Below are 16,434 nucleotides of genomic sequence, written 5' to 3' on the forward strand. Positions count from 1 at the left end.
ATATAATAAATTCAATCTGAAGCTTTCAAAACTATACTGATTGTTTCTTTCTGGCCTTTATTTTCTTCTGTTTAATCTGTCAATAACTCCAAGGCTACCACTACTGGGTCTGTATCCCAAAGAAATTAAAAAAGAGGGAAAAGGACCCACATGTGCAAAAGAATGTTTGTAGCATCTCTTTTTGTGGTGGCAAAGAATTGGGAAATGACTAGATGCCCAACAAGTGGGGAAGTTATGTCATATGAAATGAAATATTATGTGTAAAGAAATGCTTAACCCTGGGCAGTCACTTCATTTGCGAATGCCCTAGTCCTTCTTTGCATTTGTTACATTGCCAGGCTCTCCTAATTCCCAGGCCCTCAGAGAATCCTCTGGCCACTGACTTTTGCAGTGTATAAACCAATTTTACCCAGCTACCTCGTTCTGAGGTCTTCAAAGGTCTCTGGCTACAATTTCTCAAACTGTAGTTTAAAAAGCGGTAGCATGCTCAAGAACAGCCACATACAAGTTAAAAGTCTTTTATTCACTTGCTCATTCTGCCCTGACCTCTTGTTAACTCCCACATGAGCACCAAGTCCCCGAGAAACCCACGTGTTCACAACCTACTTTCAACTTCTCGGCTATACCCAGGTAAAAGAGACAGACCTCTTCCTCCATAGAGCTTATATAGGGTCTGTGAGGTCACACGCACAGCCAATCAAAGATGGAGACACTTACCATTCATGACGATTTCTATGTGGTCAGAGTTCCTGCCCATGAAGATGGTCCCTGTTTGGTCATAGCAAATCACATATGGGGATCTCAGGGCTACAATGCCTCTGTTTATATCCTGATTGCACCGGCTTAGCCTTTCCTTGACCCTAACAATTATGAATAATGGAATATTATTGTTCTGTTAAAAAATAATGAACAGGCTGATTTTAGAAAGGTTTGGAAAGATTTACATGAATTAATGCTGAATGAAACAAGCAGAACCAGGAAAATATTGTATATAGCAACAGCAAGCGTGGATGATGACTATGATGGACTAGCTTCTTCTTAGCAAGTGACCCAAGGCAATCCCAAAAACTTTGAAGGGAAAACACTCTCAAAATACAGAGAAAGTAAACTATAAAGACTGAATGTAAATCAGCAAATGCTATTTTCACTTTTCTCTTTTTTCTTGTGTTTTTTCCCTTTTGTTCTTATTTTTCTCTCCCAACAAGATTCATAAGAAAATATGTAAAAAAAAAAAAAAATGAATGTACATGTGTAACCAAAAAAAAAAGTTTCTATATGTAACTGAGGAAAAATAAAGTTTAAAAATAACTCCAAGATCACCTGGCCTTTCAAGTTGCTATGATAAATAGATCTAACATGAAGAATTATACATCTGAGAGATTTCTTCTTTAATTGGTTAGCTTATTGAACAAAACAATCCTAGTTTTCTTACTTCTCATTAACTACTAATCCTGCTTCTCTTCTTGCCACTGCAGTCTTCAAAGGAATACAGCAGACAGATCACGTAAATATGCTGTCATCTTCAATTGAGATATTTTCTTAGAGTACCCCCATGAATCAATTCATGTCACTATGGAAGCCAATAAGTAGATGGGTATTTTAAATTAGAAGTGTCAAACATGTAATCCAAGAGAACTGTGAGCAGTCCTCAACACTCCTGACTACCATCAGAACCAGATTAAAATGCAATTGGGAAAGACTTAACAAAAAAATATAAAAATATATTACAATACAGATAAATGTTAATGTAAATGTTAATTTGTGATCAGCTGCCTGAAACACTTTTTGAGTTTTGATGCCATCAATTTAAATCATTTAAAATAATTTTTTTCTTTCTCAATAGTATTTTATTTTTCTAAATACATGTAAAGATAGTTTTCCATATTTATTTTTTGTAAGACTTTGTGTTCCAAATTTTTTTTCTTCCTTTCCTCCCTTCCCCTCCCCAAGACAGTAAGCAATCTGATATAGGTTAAACGTGCATTTTGAGGGGGAAAAGATATCTTGGCAACCCTTTTTTTCTGTTCTTTTTTCTTTGTCTATCTTATCCTTAGCACTCATCCTTCCCCTTCCCTTCTCCATTGGGAAAAGAAAAAGAAAGTTCTTGTAACAAATAACATATAGTCAAGTAAAAGAAATCCTCACATTGGCTATGTCCAAAAATGTAGATTCTATTCTGTTTCTTGGGAAGTTAGATGGTGTAGTGGATAGAGAAAGAGAGAGAGACAGAGACAGAGAGACAGAGAGAGAAAGAGAGAGACAGAAACAGAGAGAGAAAGAGAGAGAGAGAGACAGAGACAGAGAGAGACACAGAGAGAGAGAGAGACAGAGAGAGAGAAATGAGGGAGAAAGGGAAGAGAAAAAGTGAAAGAAGAGGTGAAGGTAGAGGAAGAAAACTACAGTCTTTTAAGTTTGTGTTCAGTGGAAAGAATACTAGGGGCTTGAAGACATGGAATCTAATTCTAATTTTGTCAATGATCAACTTAGTGATCTGAAGGAAGTCCCTTTCCCCAAATCTCAATTTTCTTTATAAAATGAGATTAAACTTAATGATTATTTAATTCACATCCCTTTCTAATTTCTTGTGGTTTTGTGAGCCTGGCTCCTTCCTCTATTGTCCCCTTCCAAGCCTGGCTCTCTCTATCCAGAAAACTTGATTTGTTTCAACATCCAGCAGTGAGCCCAAGAAGTCAGAAGGTCCAGGGCAGGCCTGAAAGCTGTTGTCAGGGAGGCTTTCTCAAAGACCCTACCTAGCCCATGGCTTTGAGAAATGGTGCTTTAAAAAAATAATAACTCCTTCCCCATAAACATATACAAAACCAAACCAGTTTTTCTTTGTTCATCTCCTGAGGCTGATCTGAAGCAAGGTCATAGATTCACAGAATCCAGCTTAAGAAGGGATCTCAGAGCCATCAGTTTGTACTTTGAATAAGAATCCCCTCTACAACATAAATCTTCATCCAGCCTCCTTTGAGGATTCCCAAAAAGGGGGACTCACTGTCTCTTAAGGCAGGTCATTTCTGATTTTGGACAGCTCTAATTGTTAACAAATTTGTCCTTACATCAAACTTGTTTGCCTTTTTGCAGTTTCTACCCATTGCTCCTTGCTTTGCCCTCCAGAGTAAAGAAGAATCAAAATCCTTTTCCATGTGACATCCCTTAAAATAATGGAAGACAGTTATTATTCTCCCCTACTGAGACTTCTCTTCTCCAGACTGAATCTTCCCATTTCCTTTGACATGACATCATCATGTTTCATGATCATGAAACTCTTCATTATGGAAGTTGCTCTCCTCTGGGCTCTCAGGCTTATTAGCATTCTTTCTAAAATATACCTAAAATGAAACAAAATACACCAAATGTGGTCTGACCAGGACAGACCGCCCTGCTAACATCACCTAACCTATGTTAATAGCCTCTATTAAGGTAGTCTGATGTTAAGGTTTTTGGTTCCCAAAATATTCTTTGAATTCCTTCTTCCCCTCTCCTCTCTCCTCACCTTTTTCTTTCCCTCTTCTTTTCTTCCTCCTTTGGTGCTCTAAACAATTATTGGGAAAATTAGAAAGGGGGGGAGGGGAGAGTAGAGGATAAAAATGATGAGTTCTTGACTACAAGTCCAGTACTATTTACTGTACTAGCTGCCTGAACAATATACTTGATTATATAGTGATATAAACAAATAGACTGTGACATGAAAACAAGTCATAAAAAAAGGAAAAAGGGAAGAGAGAAGAGAAGGAATAAAGGAGAGAGAAAAGAAGAGAAGAGATGAAAAAACAACACTACATCTACTGACTGAGCATTTTCATTAGCTGTCTCCATAAATGGAATACTCTTCCACTTTATCTTTACTTCTTGGCTTTCTTCAAGTCCCAGCTAAAATCTCACATCTTAATTCTATTACCTTTCCTCTCTTATCTTCCATTTATCTGCATATTGTTTGTTTGAACATAGTTATTCACATGTCTCCTTCATTAAATTAGCCTTTGCAACATTGACTGTCACCATTTTTTTATCATCTTTGTCGATTTATGCGGTAAAACTACATTGATTTTAATTTCCATTTATCTACTTATTAGTGATTTAAAAGTCTTTCATAAAATTATTGATTGTGATTCTCTTGAAAATTATTTGTTCATATCCTTAAACCACATTTATTTGGAATATCTGCAATTCATTATCTTAAAAAAATAGAGCAAGATATGGAAGAGTTTAAGCACAGAATCTAAGAACGAGAGACAGAGCATCAGAGATCATGTAAGTCTACTTACATATGGCCAAGAATTCCTTGTGTTGTATTCTCAAAAACTGCCATAAGAATAGCCTTTCTCGTATCAACTCTGCTGGTATCATTCTGGATTAGAGTTATATTTGGCTTGATTTCTCCATCAGTTTTAGCATAACTCATGATTAATGTGAATATGACAGCTAGTCTGAAAGCCCAATTCTGGAAAGACTTTTCTGAAAATATAATCAGAGACAGAGACATTACCATCTTTATGGATTTTAATGGTGCATGGGGACTCTAGGGAGAAGGAAAAAAGCAGGGGCCTTCAAATCAAAGTTTCTGCCTGAAATTCTAAATCTTGGTGTTGGTGGATATCTAGAGAGCCCTTTTGCATGAGCAACAGAGGAATGTCTGGACTAGATCATAAAAAGGAGAATTTTTCAGGTAGTTGGGCATATATTTATGGTACAACCCTCCTTCCCTTGTCTACTTGTCCCCAACATGAATCTTTTTTTATTTGTTTGTTTTTTTTTGTTTAAATTATGCATTCCCATAGTCAGGTAAACTCAGTACCCTCAAGGAAAATGATTTCTCTGCACTGTCTTCCCTCTCCCAACTGCACTCTGTCCTAACTCTGTCATTTCCCTTCCATCATGACCTGCTCTCTCTTTCCAGAAGGCCCAATTTGATCCTGATTGGAGGTACCTGGCTATGAGATTGTGAAGTCAGAAGTTCCAAGGCAGAAGTGTGTATTAAGGTGGGGGAAGGAATAACAAAGAAAGTTCTGAAGCAGTTAGAAAGTTTTTCGGGTATCTAAGATAATGTCTCACCCACAGGATCCCTCAAAGACAATGGACGTTGTGAAAGAAAAACCAGTGTTAAAACAGTGCCATCGGTAAGGGAATAAAAGGATCAGGGTTAGGGCAAAGTGATTTATTAGTAAAAGGGTATTCAGAAACTTGGAGGAACTGAAAAACTAGGATTTCTTTAAAAAAAAAAAGGAATTCAAGAGTTGGGTGATTGTACTTCAGCGTACAGGGAACATATTCTGTTATTTTAGCCTCCATGTTCCTGAGGAGAGTTGTTTTAAAAAGAAACTCAGGGACAAGGTAGGGACATTGCCCAAGGATATATTTGTTTGAGAAGGGATTTGTATAGTTTGTTTTGTATAGTTTTGGATTAGGGATCTCGGGGGACTTGAGACAAAAGGAATTATTTGAGATATTCTGGGTTAAGTCTGACAGGATGGGCCAGATTAGACAATTCTTGGTTTTAAGTTTATGGATAAATAGTTTGAAAGGGATAGAAACTGCCTTGACCTGGGTTTGGGGCTACCAATGGGATCTGAACTGGAATGGGAAGATTACTCTATAATCACTTTATCTCCCCAAGGACTCGGCCTGTGATGTTAAGAAACTGGTCCAAATGTACCCGTCGAGCCTGCCATAACGCCTTTCAGTGGTTAATCATGCCCCTCTGCACTGTATTCAGCACTTTTGCCTTCCTGGTATTGATTGTATGTTGTTCTGCTACAAACAAATGGGCAACATTGAAATCGAAGGACCAAACATGGGAGCAGCACATTGGCATTTGGCACGACTGCTTAAGCACAAACTGCTGGACAGATATTCTTTTTTGGCGTGAGGGCCCCTCATTTACTTTGAATCCATAATCCCACCAGCTAAGCTTGTGATGGCTCTGTCCCCTATGTCCCCCAGACCTTTTCCCTGACATCTTAACTTCCCCCAACCCCATTTCTTCTGGCCCTTGTTTCCCCTGGCACTCCAGTCATGGCCCATTTTGTAGCCATGTTAACCATCCCCTTCTTCAACCAAAGCTATGCCTTTACAGAAATGGAACCTCCTTGTTCCCCATTGGCTTCAGAAGGCTTGCACTACTCTTGGCTAGTGTCTCTCTTTTTAATCTCCAGCTCTTATCCAGACTGCCCAGGGTTTCGTGATCACAGCTGTCCTTTGTAGTTTCCTGTTAACCACGTGGTTGTTTGGTTTTTTCTGTACCTCTCCTTCACTGAAGATGCAATGCCATCTTATCTTCATTATCCTTTCCTCCTTGACAGGTTAGAAACCCCTGCTGTGCCAGTACCATTGCCCATGTGCTGGGGAACTAAAGCTACCAAATGGGACCCATTTAGTCCTGGAGGGGAGGAGAGAACAATACCTTGAGCAGGTCACCTACCCAATCTGGGGCTTGGTTTCTTCACCTGTAACATAAGGGGTGGGTGTGGGTGACTTTTTAGGTTCCTCAATGTCCTAATATATGATCTTATGACCCATTCCTGTTATTGAACTGAGTTTTTATTAGGCTACCATTTCTACTTCTGATCACAGGCATTAGTCTCTTCATTGCCATATTGCTGATTGTGTTCATTTTGGAAAAAACAACTGCGGTGCAAAACACTTACTACGTAGTCCTGTGGCCTTTTTATTTGCTGTGGTTAGCACTAATACTGTGCCTGATTTCCTGTAAGTAAGCCCTGGGCCTAAGAGAAAGACCACCTCCCTCAACCTCCTGAATCATGAAAACTAAAGTTCTCCATTTCTCCTATTCTCTTTTGGGCCAAACAGAAATTTATAGGGGAATTTAAGAAGTTTATCTTGTCTAACAAGAAACCATGCCTGTTCTTAAGCCTCAGAAAGAGGCAAACTCATTTTCTTTTAATGTGGCCACGGGTACTCCTTTCTCCTCCCAGTTCCCATTTGCCTCTTTGTGACCATTTTTTCAAAAGAGAATTAAGAGTATAAATTGTTCTGGGATCATTGTGTTGATAGTGATGGAAATATGAGAAAATGAAGCACCCAAAAGGATTAATTGGGAGGGGAAGAATAATTTCTTTAATTCATGAAATATTTCCAGATCTCCTCTTTGTCCCTTAGGTATCCTGGGAATCATTTCTTATAAGGGCCTAGGCCAGAAAAGAAGGAGAGCTACAACTATAAAAGAAGAAAAAATGCCTAATGAACAAATGTACTCAAAAGCAAGCATATTGTTAGCAAAATCACTTATTTCAAAATCTATATCTCAAGGCAGAAACCCCAACTTATCACAACTGTCCATATCTACCTTAGGGGATAATTGGACATCCCATAAGGGAATTTATGATGCATTTAAAGATCTGTAAATATGTGAGATCAAGTCCACTGATGAGCATTCTGTTCTTCCCATAAAAATGTGTAAAATGTCTGTATGTAATTCTATCATGTATGCCTATCAAGTAACAACCTTGTTGAAATGAGGGTTCAAGCCTAGATTATGTGAGCCATTAGTCCTATGGGACAAATACAGTTTTTTCTCAAAAATGTGTTTTGAAATAAAATCAGTTGACTACTCTCTCGGCATCTATTTTTAACTTACTGATTCATTGTTAATGAGTTTTATTATTATTCAAAGAACCATCAGTGGAACCTCAACAGAATTCCAGCACCCACAGAACTCAAATAGAAAATAACAGGACAGCACTTTGAATGGTAATTAATCAAATCAAGTATCCCACCTCTGACACCAGGTGACTATAGTTTTCTCATCTGTAAAATGGGAATACTAATATTTCTATGGCATTTTAAAGTTTTGTGAAGACTCTTACATTTAACATGTCTTCTTTGATATTCACAAGTCAGTGAGATCAATTTTATTGATATCTTCATTTTACAAATAAGGAAATATGAGTTGGGAATCAACCTAGGTCTCTTGATTCCAAATACAGCTGGGTATCCACTATTAAAGGTAGTATCGTCCTCACTGGATTGTTGAGAAGTTTAAATGAAATGTGTGAAGCTGATTTTAGAAAGGCCTGGAAAGACATACATAAATTGATGCTGGGCAAAACAAGCAAAAGCAGGAATACATTGTACACAGTACCAGCAAGATTGTGCGATGGTCAACTATGAAAGACTTGGTTCTTCTCAGCAGCTCAGTGATCTAAGACAATTCCAATAAACTTTGGCTGGAAAATGCCATCTACATCCAGAGAGAGAACTATGGAGACTAAATGTAAATCACTACATGCTATGTTCATTTTTTATTTTTTGTTCTTGTGGTTTTTCCTATTCTGATTTTTCTCTCCCAACAAAATGCATTAGGAAATGTATTAAAAAAAATTAATGTATATGTATAACCAGAAAAAGTTTCTATGTATAACTGAGGAAAAAAAAAAAAAAGCAGTCCTTGTTTTTAAATAAATGTGTATATCAGTAGAATAGCTAAGTAGATACTTCTTGGCTAAGGTTATATATATGGTTTGGTACCAATCCCTGACCCACCTCAGTTTGCCCAGGATTTAGGAACAGGGAAAGCCTGGCTTCTCAACAGGGGAAGGTCAGATTCTCAGTTTGAATGTTAATTGGCTCATCACTCTCATACAGACTGCTCTAGGGACAATTTTTTGTCCTAAGTCCTACATAAGCTTTCCCATAGAGGACACATACAACTGTATAAGCCAGGTTAGAGATAAGGCTTCTTTCATCATTTCACCAAACTCAACTATTGTAGATGAGAGTTCTAAACAACTCTGTTGCTTTGCAACCAGAAAGGAAGGGGAGTACTGTAGTGCTGGTCTTCTCTGTCAGTATATTCAGAATTCTGACCCAGAAGTCAAAAAACTTTTCAACAGGGAACATTTAGAGCAGTTCTTTTCTGGTGTAAGAGAGTTGGAAATTGGAGAATGCTCATCAAATGTAGAATGACCAAACACTGTATTGTTCTATAATGCTATGTAATTGTAATAGAATACTATTATATTATAGAGAAATGATGAGCAGAATGCTCTCAGAAAAACCTGGAAGGACTTACATGAGCTGATGCAAAGTGAAATGTACTGTGTATAAAGTAACAGCAATATTGTAAGATAAGCTGGGAAAGAGCTATTTTTCTGGCAATACAATGATCTGAGACAATTTTGAAGGACTTAATGAATGCTGTCCATCCCCAGAGAAAGAACTGAGGATATCTGAATGTAGACTGAAGCATTCTTTTTTTTTTCCTTGACACTTTAAAAAAAGAATCTGTTTTCTTTCACATTACTAATATGGAAATAGTTTGTATAACTACACATATATAAGCTATATTGAATTGTTTGCCTTCTTAAGGAGGGGTGGGGAGGGAGGAAGGAAGAGAATTTGGAACTCAAAGTTTTTAAAACAAAGGTTTAAAATTTGTTTTTACATATAGTTGAGGGAAAATTAAACACTAAAATTTTTTTTAATCTATTTTAAAAAATCATATAGTACAAATCCCTGAGTCATCATGGCATCTAGGAAGGGGTCTAACAATATTTGTCAATGCTATTGAAGAAGTTATGTGTGTGTGGATAGAAAGCTAGGCCTGGAGACAGGAAAATGCATCTTCCTGAGTTCAAATATAGTATCATGCACTTAACTAACTGTGTGACTGAGAACAAGTCACTTTACCCTGTTTGCCTCAGTCTCTTCATCTGTTAAAATGAGCTGGAGAAGGAAATGATAAACCACGTTAGTATCTTTGTCAAGAAAACTCCAAAGGGGGATTACAAAGAGTTTTATTTATTTATTTTAAATAACTTTTTATTGGCAGAACCCATGCCAGGGTAATTTTTTACAACATTATCCCTTGCACTCACTTCCGTTCCAATTTTTTCCTCTCCCCCAGATGGCAAGCAGTCCTATACATGTTAAATATGTCACAGTATATCCTAGATACAGAAGGTAGAAATAACCCGGGAAGAAAAACAAAAATGCAAACAGTTTACATTAATTTCCCAGTGTTCTTTCTTTGGGTGTAGCTGCTTCTGTCCATCCTTGATCGATTGAAACTGAGTTAGATCTCTTACAAAGAGTTTTATGACTGAAATAACTGAACAAGGACAACAAGATGCAGATATACAAGGATATTATTACAATAGTAATGTCTTTATGTTAAACGACATTTGTGATCTAAATAAAATTGAGGGGAAGAGTTTCATAAGCCTGACTGAGCATGTAAGTAAGTAAGTAAGTAAGGGTGCTTCTGAGTGGAATATCTAGAAGTAAAGCATATAGCAAGTCTTAAAGAGCTGAATCACTCAGTTATTGGAGGCCTATGGCGATGCTAGATATACTCTTGGAAACACAGATAATCTAAGAATTTGTTTCACATACATATCAGCAAAGGAGACAAGCGTAATATCCTTAGACATGTGAAAACTGTGTACATGACATAAAATTAATATAAAATTACATTAAGAGATAACAGCCCCAAGAGGGCTATTCCATTGACTTTGTCCTACTTGGCCTTGAATAATATATCTGAAAGTATGAAGGCCCCTCCTGTTAGAAACAAACCAACTTTGAAACAAAATTTATTGAGAATGTTCAGAGCAATTGTTCAGTTCTAGCCAGAATCAGGCTCCACACCTCTAATGGGAAGAGGGAGCACTAGATACAGAAGCAGACAAGCTTTATGCTATTAGTTTCTCACAGTTCCCTCCCCTAAAGAATAGATTAGTTAGTTCCCTACATTTCGTACATGTCACTCCTAAACATGTTCCCTTCCCTCCTCATGCATCCATTCCATGTTTTATTAATGAGGTTCTAATTCTATATGGACTATGTCAGCTTATTTGCATGAGGTTTAGTAAGCAAGCATAATAAAGAAAAGCCTTTTCAAGGTCCTTGAACCCGGTCAATTTAAACTATTTTCAGCCTAGACATCTTTATCAAAAGTATGGAGCCAAGTGAATCTCTTCTGAAAGCTCACTGGTCAGAGATACTTATCTTACATTACCTTAAGGCTTACAACATTATGTGGTAACTTACCTGCTCAAGGTTTTGGAGAAATCGAAAATTAACTTTAGGTTGTCTCTCACACTGCCTCTCTGAAGCAAATGGGTGGAAATATGGATAAAGCACTGAACTGCCTCAAATACTTCTTTATGTGATCTTGGGATCATAAAGCACTGAATCCCTCCCAGTCTTGTTTCCCTCACCAGTTAAATGGGATTGGACTCCACCTCTAAGACCTCAGCTCTGAATCTATGATCTTATAACATTTCCCCACCTCTCCCTTAGGACTATGGAGCCAGAAAACTCACCTAGATTTTCACCAGAATACCATGTGTGCTGTAGGAGTTCAGAGAAGGCTGATGAGGGATAGAAATGGGGTACCTAAATGAAATTAGGGTTTAATTGAGTTCTAGTGGCAGGTTCCGGGTACGGGAGTCAAATAGAGTTCCCATGCAACCCCATTGGATTTGGCACAAGGGTGGAGAGTTAAATGAGGTCTAGTGGCAGTGCTAGAGTCCTTTGTAAAGGAATTCACAGACTCAAAAACCTAGATTGATAAAAGAGGTTTATTATGGGGTTTGGAAGTAAGGTTAAAGTCTAGTTAAGGAAATAGGTAAGGATAAAGAGAGGAGGGCATCGGAAACAGGGTTCCAGTGGACAGAGGCTCCTTGGCATGCCAAGCATAAGGCTGGCATGTTTGGAACCTCTGCAAAGAGAGGGCTCCAGCTTAACTCTTTTATAATGAGAGCTTCAGCTAGAGGGGCCTGTGGGTGGAGTCCCAAGTTGACTACTTGCTGGGTTTCAGTGGGGGCTTGAATTTGCTTAGTGGGGGGTTGGGAAACCTGAGCAGATCATTAGAATGGGGCCTGGAACAGCCCAACTTGGCTCAGATCCGATGGGGGGCTGGGAAAGCCCGGATCTCCTATTGGAATTCAAAGGGGTGCTTTTGATCAGGATTTGTGACTCAAAGGTCCTAGCTTCCTGAATTGATAATGCATCAGTTAGGAGGGATTGGGAATCAGAAAGGAATAAATCAATCTGAAAGGACTAGTTTCTTAAAAGGACCATAACCTGCATCAAGGCCACAATCTCAGAAGCTTCCTAGAGGAAGAAGGACTTGAGGGTGTTTGGGGCAACTGCACCTACCCAAACTGACTACTCAGGAGTCACTCCAAATGATGTACAGAAAGAATTTATTAGAATCTCGAGAAGCGGACCGTCCTGGCCTGTGGGCCCGAAAGGACAGCAAGGATACCCACAGGAGGAGAATCATTCACTTGAAGATGCTTACAACTTTTATACATTTCAGACAAAGAACTCCCCAAATCCCACCCTCTATAGGTTGTGATTGGTTATGTGAACCTTTATCTCCCTATTTGGTCAGTGGAATCCAGTGGAAAAAGGTGATATACAGCTTCAGCCACTTAATTCCTTCTTTGGACAATGGAATGAAGTCCAGGTCTCATCTAAAATCATGTGACTGAGGTCTATAGGTCTGATGTACTTTTAGTGAATAGTCTCTGGTCAATATGTGCTTAATCTGTAAGTTCTTCACCTTTCCACACAAGGGCATCCTAAAATCAGAGTAAGATTTGAAGTGGTTTGTTCTAAGGGTAATGGAGACATGTCCTGGAATTATAGTGATAAAGGTGAAGGGGTGAAAGCCTGTTGTGCCACAGTTCCCTTTTATTGTCCTGACTCAGTGTCCCTAATTGATCCTGCCTCAGTTTCCTTAATTGTTCTGCCTCAATCCCCTTAGTTGCATCCCAGTTCATTAAGACCGATATAACTCGGAGATATAAATTGTCAATGTGAGATTCAAGATAAGGGGGAATTCAGATTTCCTGGCTCCTAACTCCTCCTGTCATCAAGAATTTATGGTCCTACCTCCTATTCTGTCATCGTTCTTCTTTATCCCAATTTACCAGAATGTCCGGTGCCTCCCTCCGTCCTGTCAGAACCGGATTGATAGTCCGTTCCCACTTTCAATGCTGACCCCGTCCTTGCCTCGGTTTACCCCTGTGGCTGAGCCATACTGAGAACTCGCACTGGCTGCTGGATGCTTTGGACATCAGCCCGGGGCAGCATGCCCCCAGCACAATCTCTCCCTCTCAGAAATCCAAATAAAATATTAAAAAAACTCTCAAATCTCTATCCTGCCTCAGTTTCTCCAGCGTTACAAGCCAATGGGAAAGAGCAGTCAGGATAGCGGTGGCATGGAAGCCCGGTGTTTGGTAGATGGGTTGGGGAACTGAAACCGGAAAGAACGGGCCAGTTTTCACTATTTACATAGTGATAAGAACGGAGATACAGCCCACTAAACAAAAGCAAGATCAAAGGCAGAGCAAGCTAGAAACGTAAAAAGTTTAAATGGGGAGCCACGTAAACCGCCGACATCCCGAGGGCTAGCCTTTTAGCCGCGTCCGCCGACCCCGGTCAGCCCCCTCCCGATGTGAGGATAAGGTTGGGACAACAAGGGCCGGCCTTCCCAAGAACCGGCTAGCCCTGAAAACAAGCCCGACGAGAACTCGCAGAACGCCTGTCCCCAGCGGGCGTGAGGTCTCCAGGGTTCTGACACCTCGCGACAACTTCCGGAACCAGCAAGCGCAGCGGGATGTGCAATTAGGCCCCGTCCCAGTGCGCGCGGGGACAAGAAAAGGACTGGCTGGTCCCAGGAGTAAAGGGCTAGAGGCAGGGCCCGCCCCTACGGTCCGAAGAGTGAGAATCCCAGAGGTCGCGCCCGCAGGAGGAAGCTCCAGACAGACTCGCGGGCGTGGTGCGGTCCTCCCGCCCACGTCACCCACCCCTCCCGGCAGTCCTAGCGTTTGCCCGCTCTGTGCTGGAGTCTTTTTCCACGTCGCCCCTCCCCCTGAGCCCCGCCCCCCTGCCCTGCCAGCGGGATGGGAAAAGGTGCTTTCCCTCGGAGAAAGGCCGGGGAGAACGGGTTCGGCCCGTTGGGCCCCCTGCCAGTCACCACCGGCGGTCCTTCCTCGTGCTACGGGCCAGAGCTCCCTCCCAGGTTGGCTGCAGTGATGGAACGGCGTCTCACCTTGGTCGCGGGAGAGTAGTTGTGCAGGGCTGGACTTCCAGAGGTGTGAGTACCTCGGGGCGAGGAGGGAGAGGAGGAGGCGCCCCGGGAGCTTCGACTTCGGTGGCTGAGGCGGAGACCCGACCAAAGGCGCAGGTGCCGGAGCCAAAGCGGTTCCTGACCATCCGACCCGGGTACACACATCCCGACCCCGGTGCAGGAGCGTCTCTCAGAGCGGGAAGAAGGACTTGCCAAGGAAGCTTTGGAGACCGAGGCCGTGAACGAGAAGGGAACGGACCCTGGGCTCGGTAGGGAAGACTTGTATCGAAAGCCCCCAAACCCACTGGTATTTGTATACGTCTTGCAGATACATGCAAAGTATAATTGAAAGTGATTTGTCTGTGGTGAATAAGATACTTTGAGTCAAACTTGTGACTAAGGCCAATTTAGTTAGTGTTTAATCAGTGCATACTATTTCCGACCCTGACTCTGGCCCCCAGCCACACATTAGGAATGGGCTCTTTGGGCATAGATGTGTGGAGGGTGTTCCACCGTGACAAAAAATGCAGATCCCGAGAGGAGGAGCCCTGCATTGCTTTAAGCATTGCCGAGATCGTTGGAAAAGTGTCAAAGCGCCCAACTTCAAAGAAGCTGGAGAATTTAATGTGGAATAGCACTTGAAAGAACACCGGCTTGAGGCTCGGAGACCGAGGTCTAGGATGGGCTGTGCCCAGCACCTGCTATGTGCCTTTGGGCAAGGCACTTTCTGTGGGTCTCAGTGTCCTAGTCTAAAATGAGGTGGGCTGGTCTGGATAATCTATTAAGATTCTTTCTTCCCCTCACCCCCTAATCTGAGATAGGGAGACCAGTGGAGGTGGACAAACAATGGCAATAAAAATTCAGAGGATAATTGGGCCTAAATAGAGCTAGACCCAGAAAGATGGATTGGGATAATCAAAGGAGAGAGCATTTCAGGTAATGGGAACAGAATGAGCAAAGGTAAGGAGATTATATATATCCATCTAGACATGTAAGTTGCAGGAAGAGTAGTTAAGATATAGGGAGGTTAGACTATTAAAAAGTGCAGTAGATTGAGTAGTACCTACCCTGAAGTTAGGAAGACTCATCTTCCTGAATTCAAATCCTGCCCTGACCATTTAGTAGCTGTGTGACCCAAGGCAAGTCTCTTCACCCCGTTTGCCTCAGTTTCCTCATCTGTAAAATGACATGGAGAAGAAAGTGGCAAAACATTCCAGTATCTGCCAAGAAAACCCCAAATGGGGTCAGGAAGACTTGGAGATGACCCAAATGGTAACACAAGGGAGGTTGGGGCCAGAACGTAGATAGCCATGAAAGCCAGAGAGAAGACTTTGAACTGTGGGCATCAGTGAGCTTTTGAAGGTTTCTGAATATAGGATTGACCATAATAGTTTTGTTTTAAGAAAAGAATTGCAGCTAATAACAACCACATGAAGATTGCTCCAAATCATTAATAATAGGAATATAAATTAGAATGACTGAGATTTCACCTTAAGCAATATTGTAAAAATGGGGACAGTAAATATTCGAGGAGTTATGGAAAGGTATCTACATTAAACCTTTGGTGTACCTGTGTATTAGTTCAACCATTCTTCAAATTTGCAATTTTGCCCAAAGGATATTAAAGCATTCATATTTGTTGACCTAGAGAAATCACTGATGGGATCTAAGTTAGAGATAGAAATAAAGTTCTAATACACAACAAACTTTTTATAGCAGCACTTTTTGTAGTAAAAAAGAACAAAAAACAAACTAGATGCATGTCACCTGGGGAATCTTTAAACAAAATGTGGTATGTGAATGTGATTTTAAAATTTGCAAAGCACTTAACATGTATTTTTCTTTTTTATTTGAGTCTTATAACTTTGTGACATAAGTACAGTAGGTTTTGTTGTCATTTTCATAGATGGAAATATATGGAATACTATTGTGTGTGAGAAATGATGATGAAGAATACAGAGAAGGAAGGAAGATTCAAATGACCTGCTCTTTTAATTTTAAAAATAAATCAACTAAGAGGGAAAAAGTAATTGTTACTCTTTTCTAGTGATTGAATAACTCTTTTGGATGGTCAGATTAAAGTACAGCAGATTCTAGTTTATGGAAGTGTTGGGTAAGTAACTAAGCATGTCAATAAATTAGTGATTTGGTATAAATGAGTTTTGTGATAGAAGGCTCAAAACTGCTTCTCTCTTCAAAGGACTTGGTCCTTGGTTACCTTTTCTAGATGGAGAATTGCTTTTTCTGCTTTCATGTTAAGAGAGTTATGAACCTTCTCAATTCCATTTATATAGTGATTTAAAATTTGCAAAGCACTTAACATGTGTTTTTCTTTATTTGAGCCTGAGTACAGTAGGTTTTGTTGTCATTTTCATAGATGGAAAAAA

General features: G+C 40.2%; 1 protein-coding gene and 1 long non-coding RNA gene across 3 annotated transcripts; one reads left to right on the plus strand and one right to left on the minus strand.

The window, feature by feature from the left end:
- Positions 1-160: 160 nt before the first annotated feature.
- Positions 161-4,858, minus strand: LOC116420477. 2 transcript variants are annotated; one of them, XR_004230813.1, is made up of 3 exons: positions 4,802-4,858; positions 4,272-4,461; positions 161-860 (listed from the first exon to the last, which is right to left on the minus strand). It is a non-coding gene; the product is annotated as an uncharacterized LOC116420477 (long non-coding RNA). The 2 variants fall into 2 exon arrangements; XR_004230812.1 differs by lacking the exon at positions 161-860 and adding an exon at positions 2,340-3,335.
- A 103-nt stretch (positions 4,859-4,961) lies between these two features.
- Positions 4,962-7,600, plus strand: LOC111719369. The gene is made up of 5 exons (XM_031945631.1): positions 4,962-5,123; positions 5,621-5,868; positions 6,159-6,305; positions 6,577-6,711; positions 7,123-7,600. The coding sequence occupies exons 1-5, from the start codon at positions 5,050-5,052 to the stop codon at positions 7,365-7,367; spliced, it is 849 nt and encodes a 282-aa protein (XP_031801491.1). The 5' UTR covers positions 4,962-5,049; the 3' UTR covers positions 7,368-7,600.
- The last annotated feature ends 8,834 nt before the right edge of the window (positions 7,601-16,434 follow it).

This window comes from Sarcophilus harrisii, chromosome 1 (genome assembly GCF_902635505.1).
Source record: "Sarcophilus harrisii chromosome 1, mSarHar1.11, whole genome shotgun sequence".
Lineage (NCBI taxonomy): Eukaryota > Metazoa > Chordata > Mammalia > Dasyuromorphia > Dasyuridae > Sarcophilus > Sarcophilus harrisii.

Excerpts from the sequence above, each read along its gene's own strand:
- LOC111719369 (XM_031945631.1), top strand. The coding sequence starts at position 5,050 with ATGTCTCACCCACAGGATCCCTCAAAGACAATGGACGTTGTGAAAGAA. Across the intron at positions 5,124-5,620 it reads GTGTTAAAACAGTGCCATCG|GACTCGGCCTGTGATGTTAA; the intron begins GTAAGGGAATAA and ends TATCTCCCCAAG. Across the intron at positions 6,306-6,576 it reads TATCCTTTCCTCCTTGACAG|GCATTAGTCTCTTCATTGCC; the intron begins GTTAGAAACCCC and ends TTCTGATCACAG.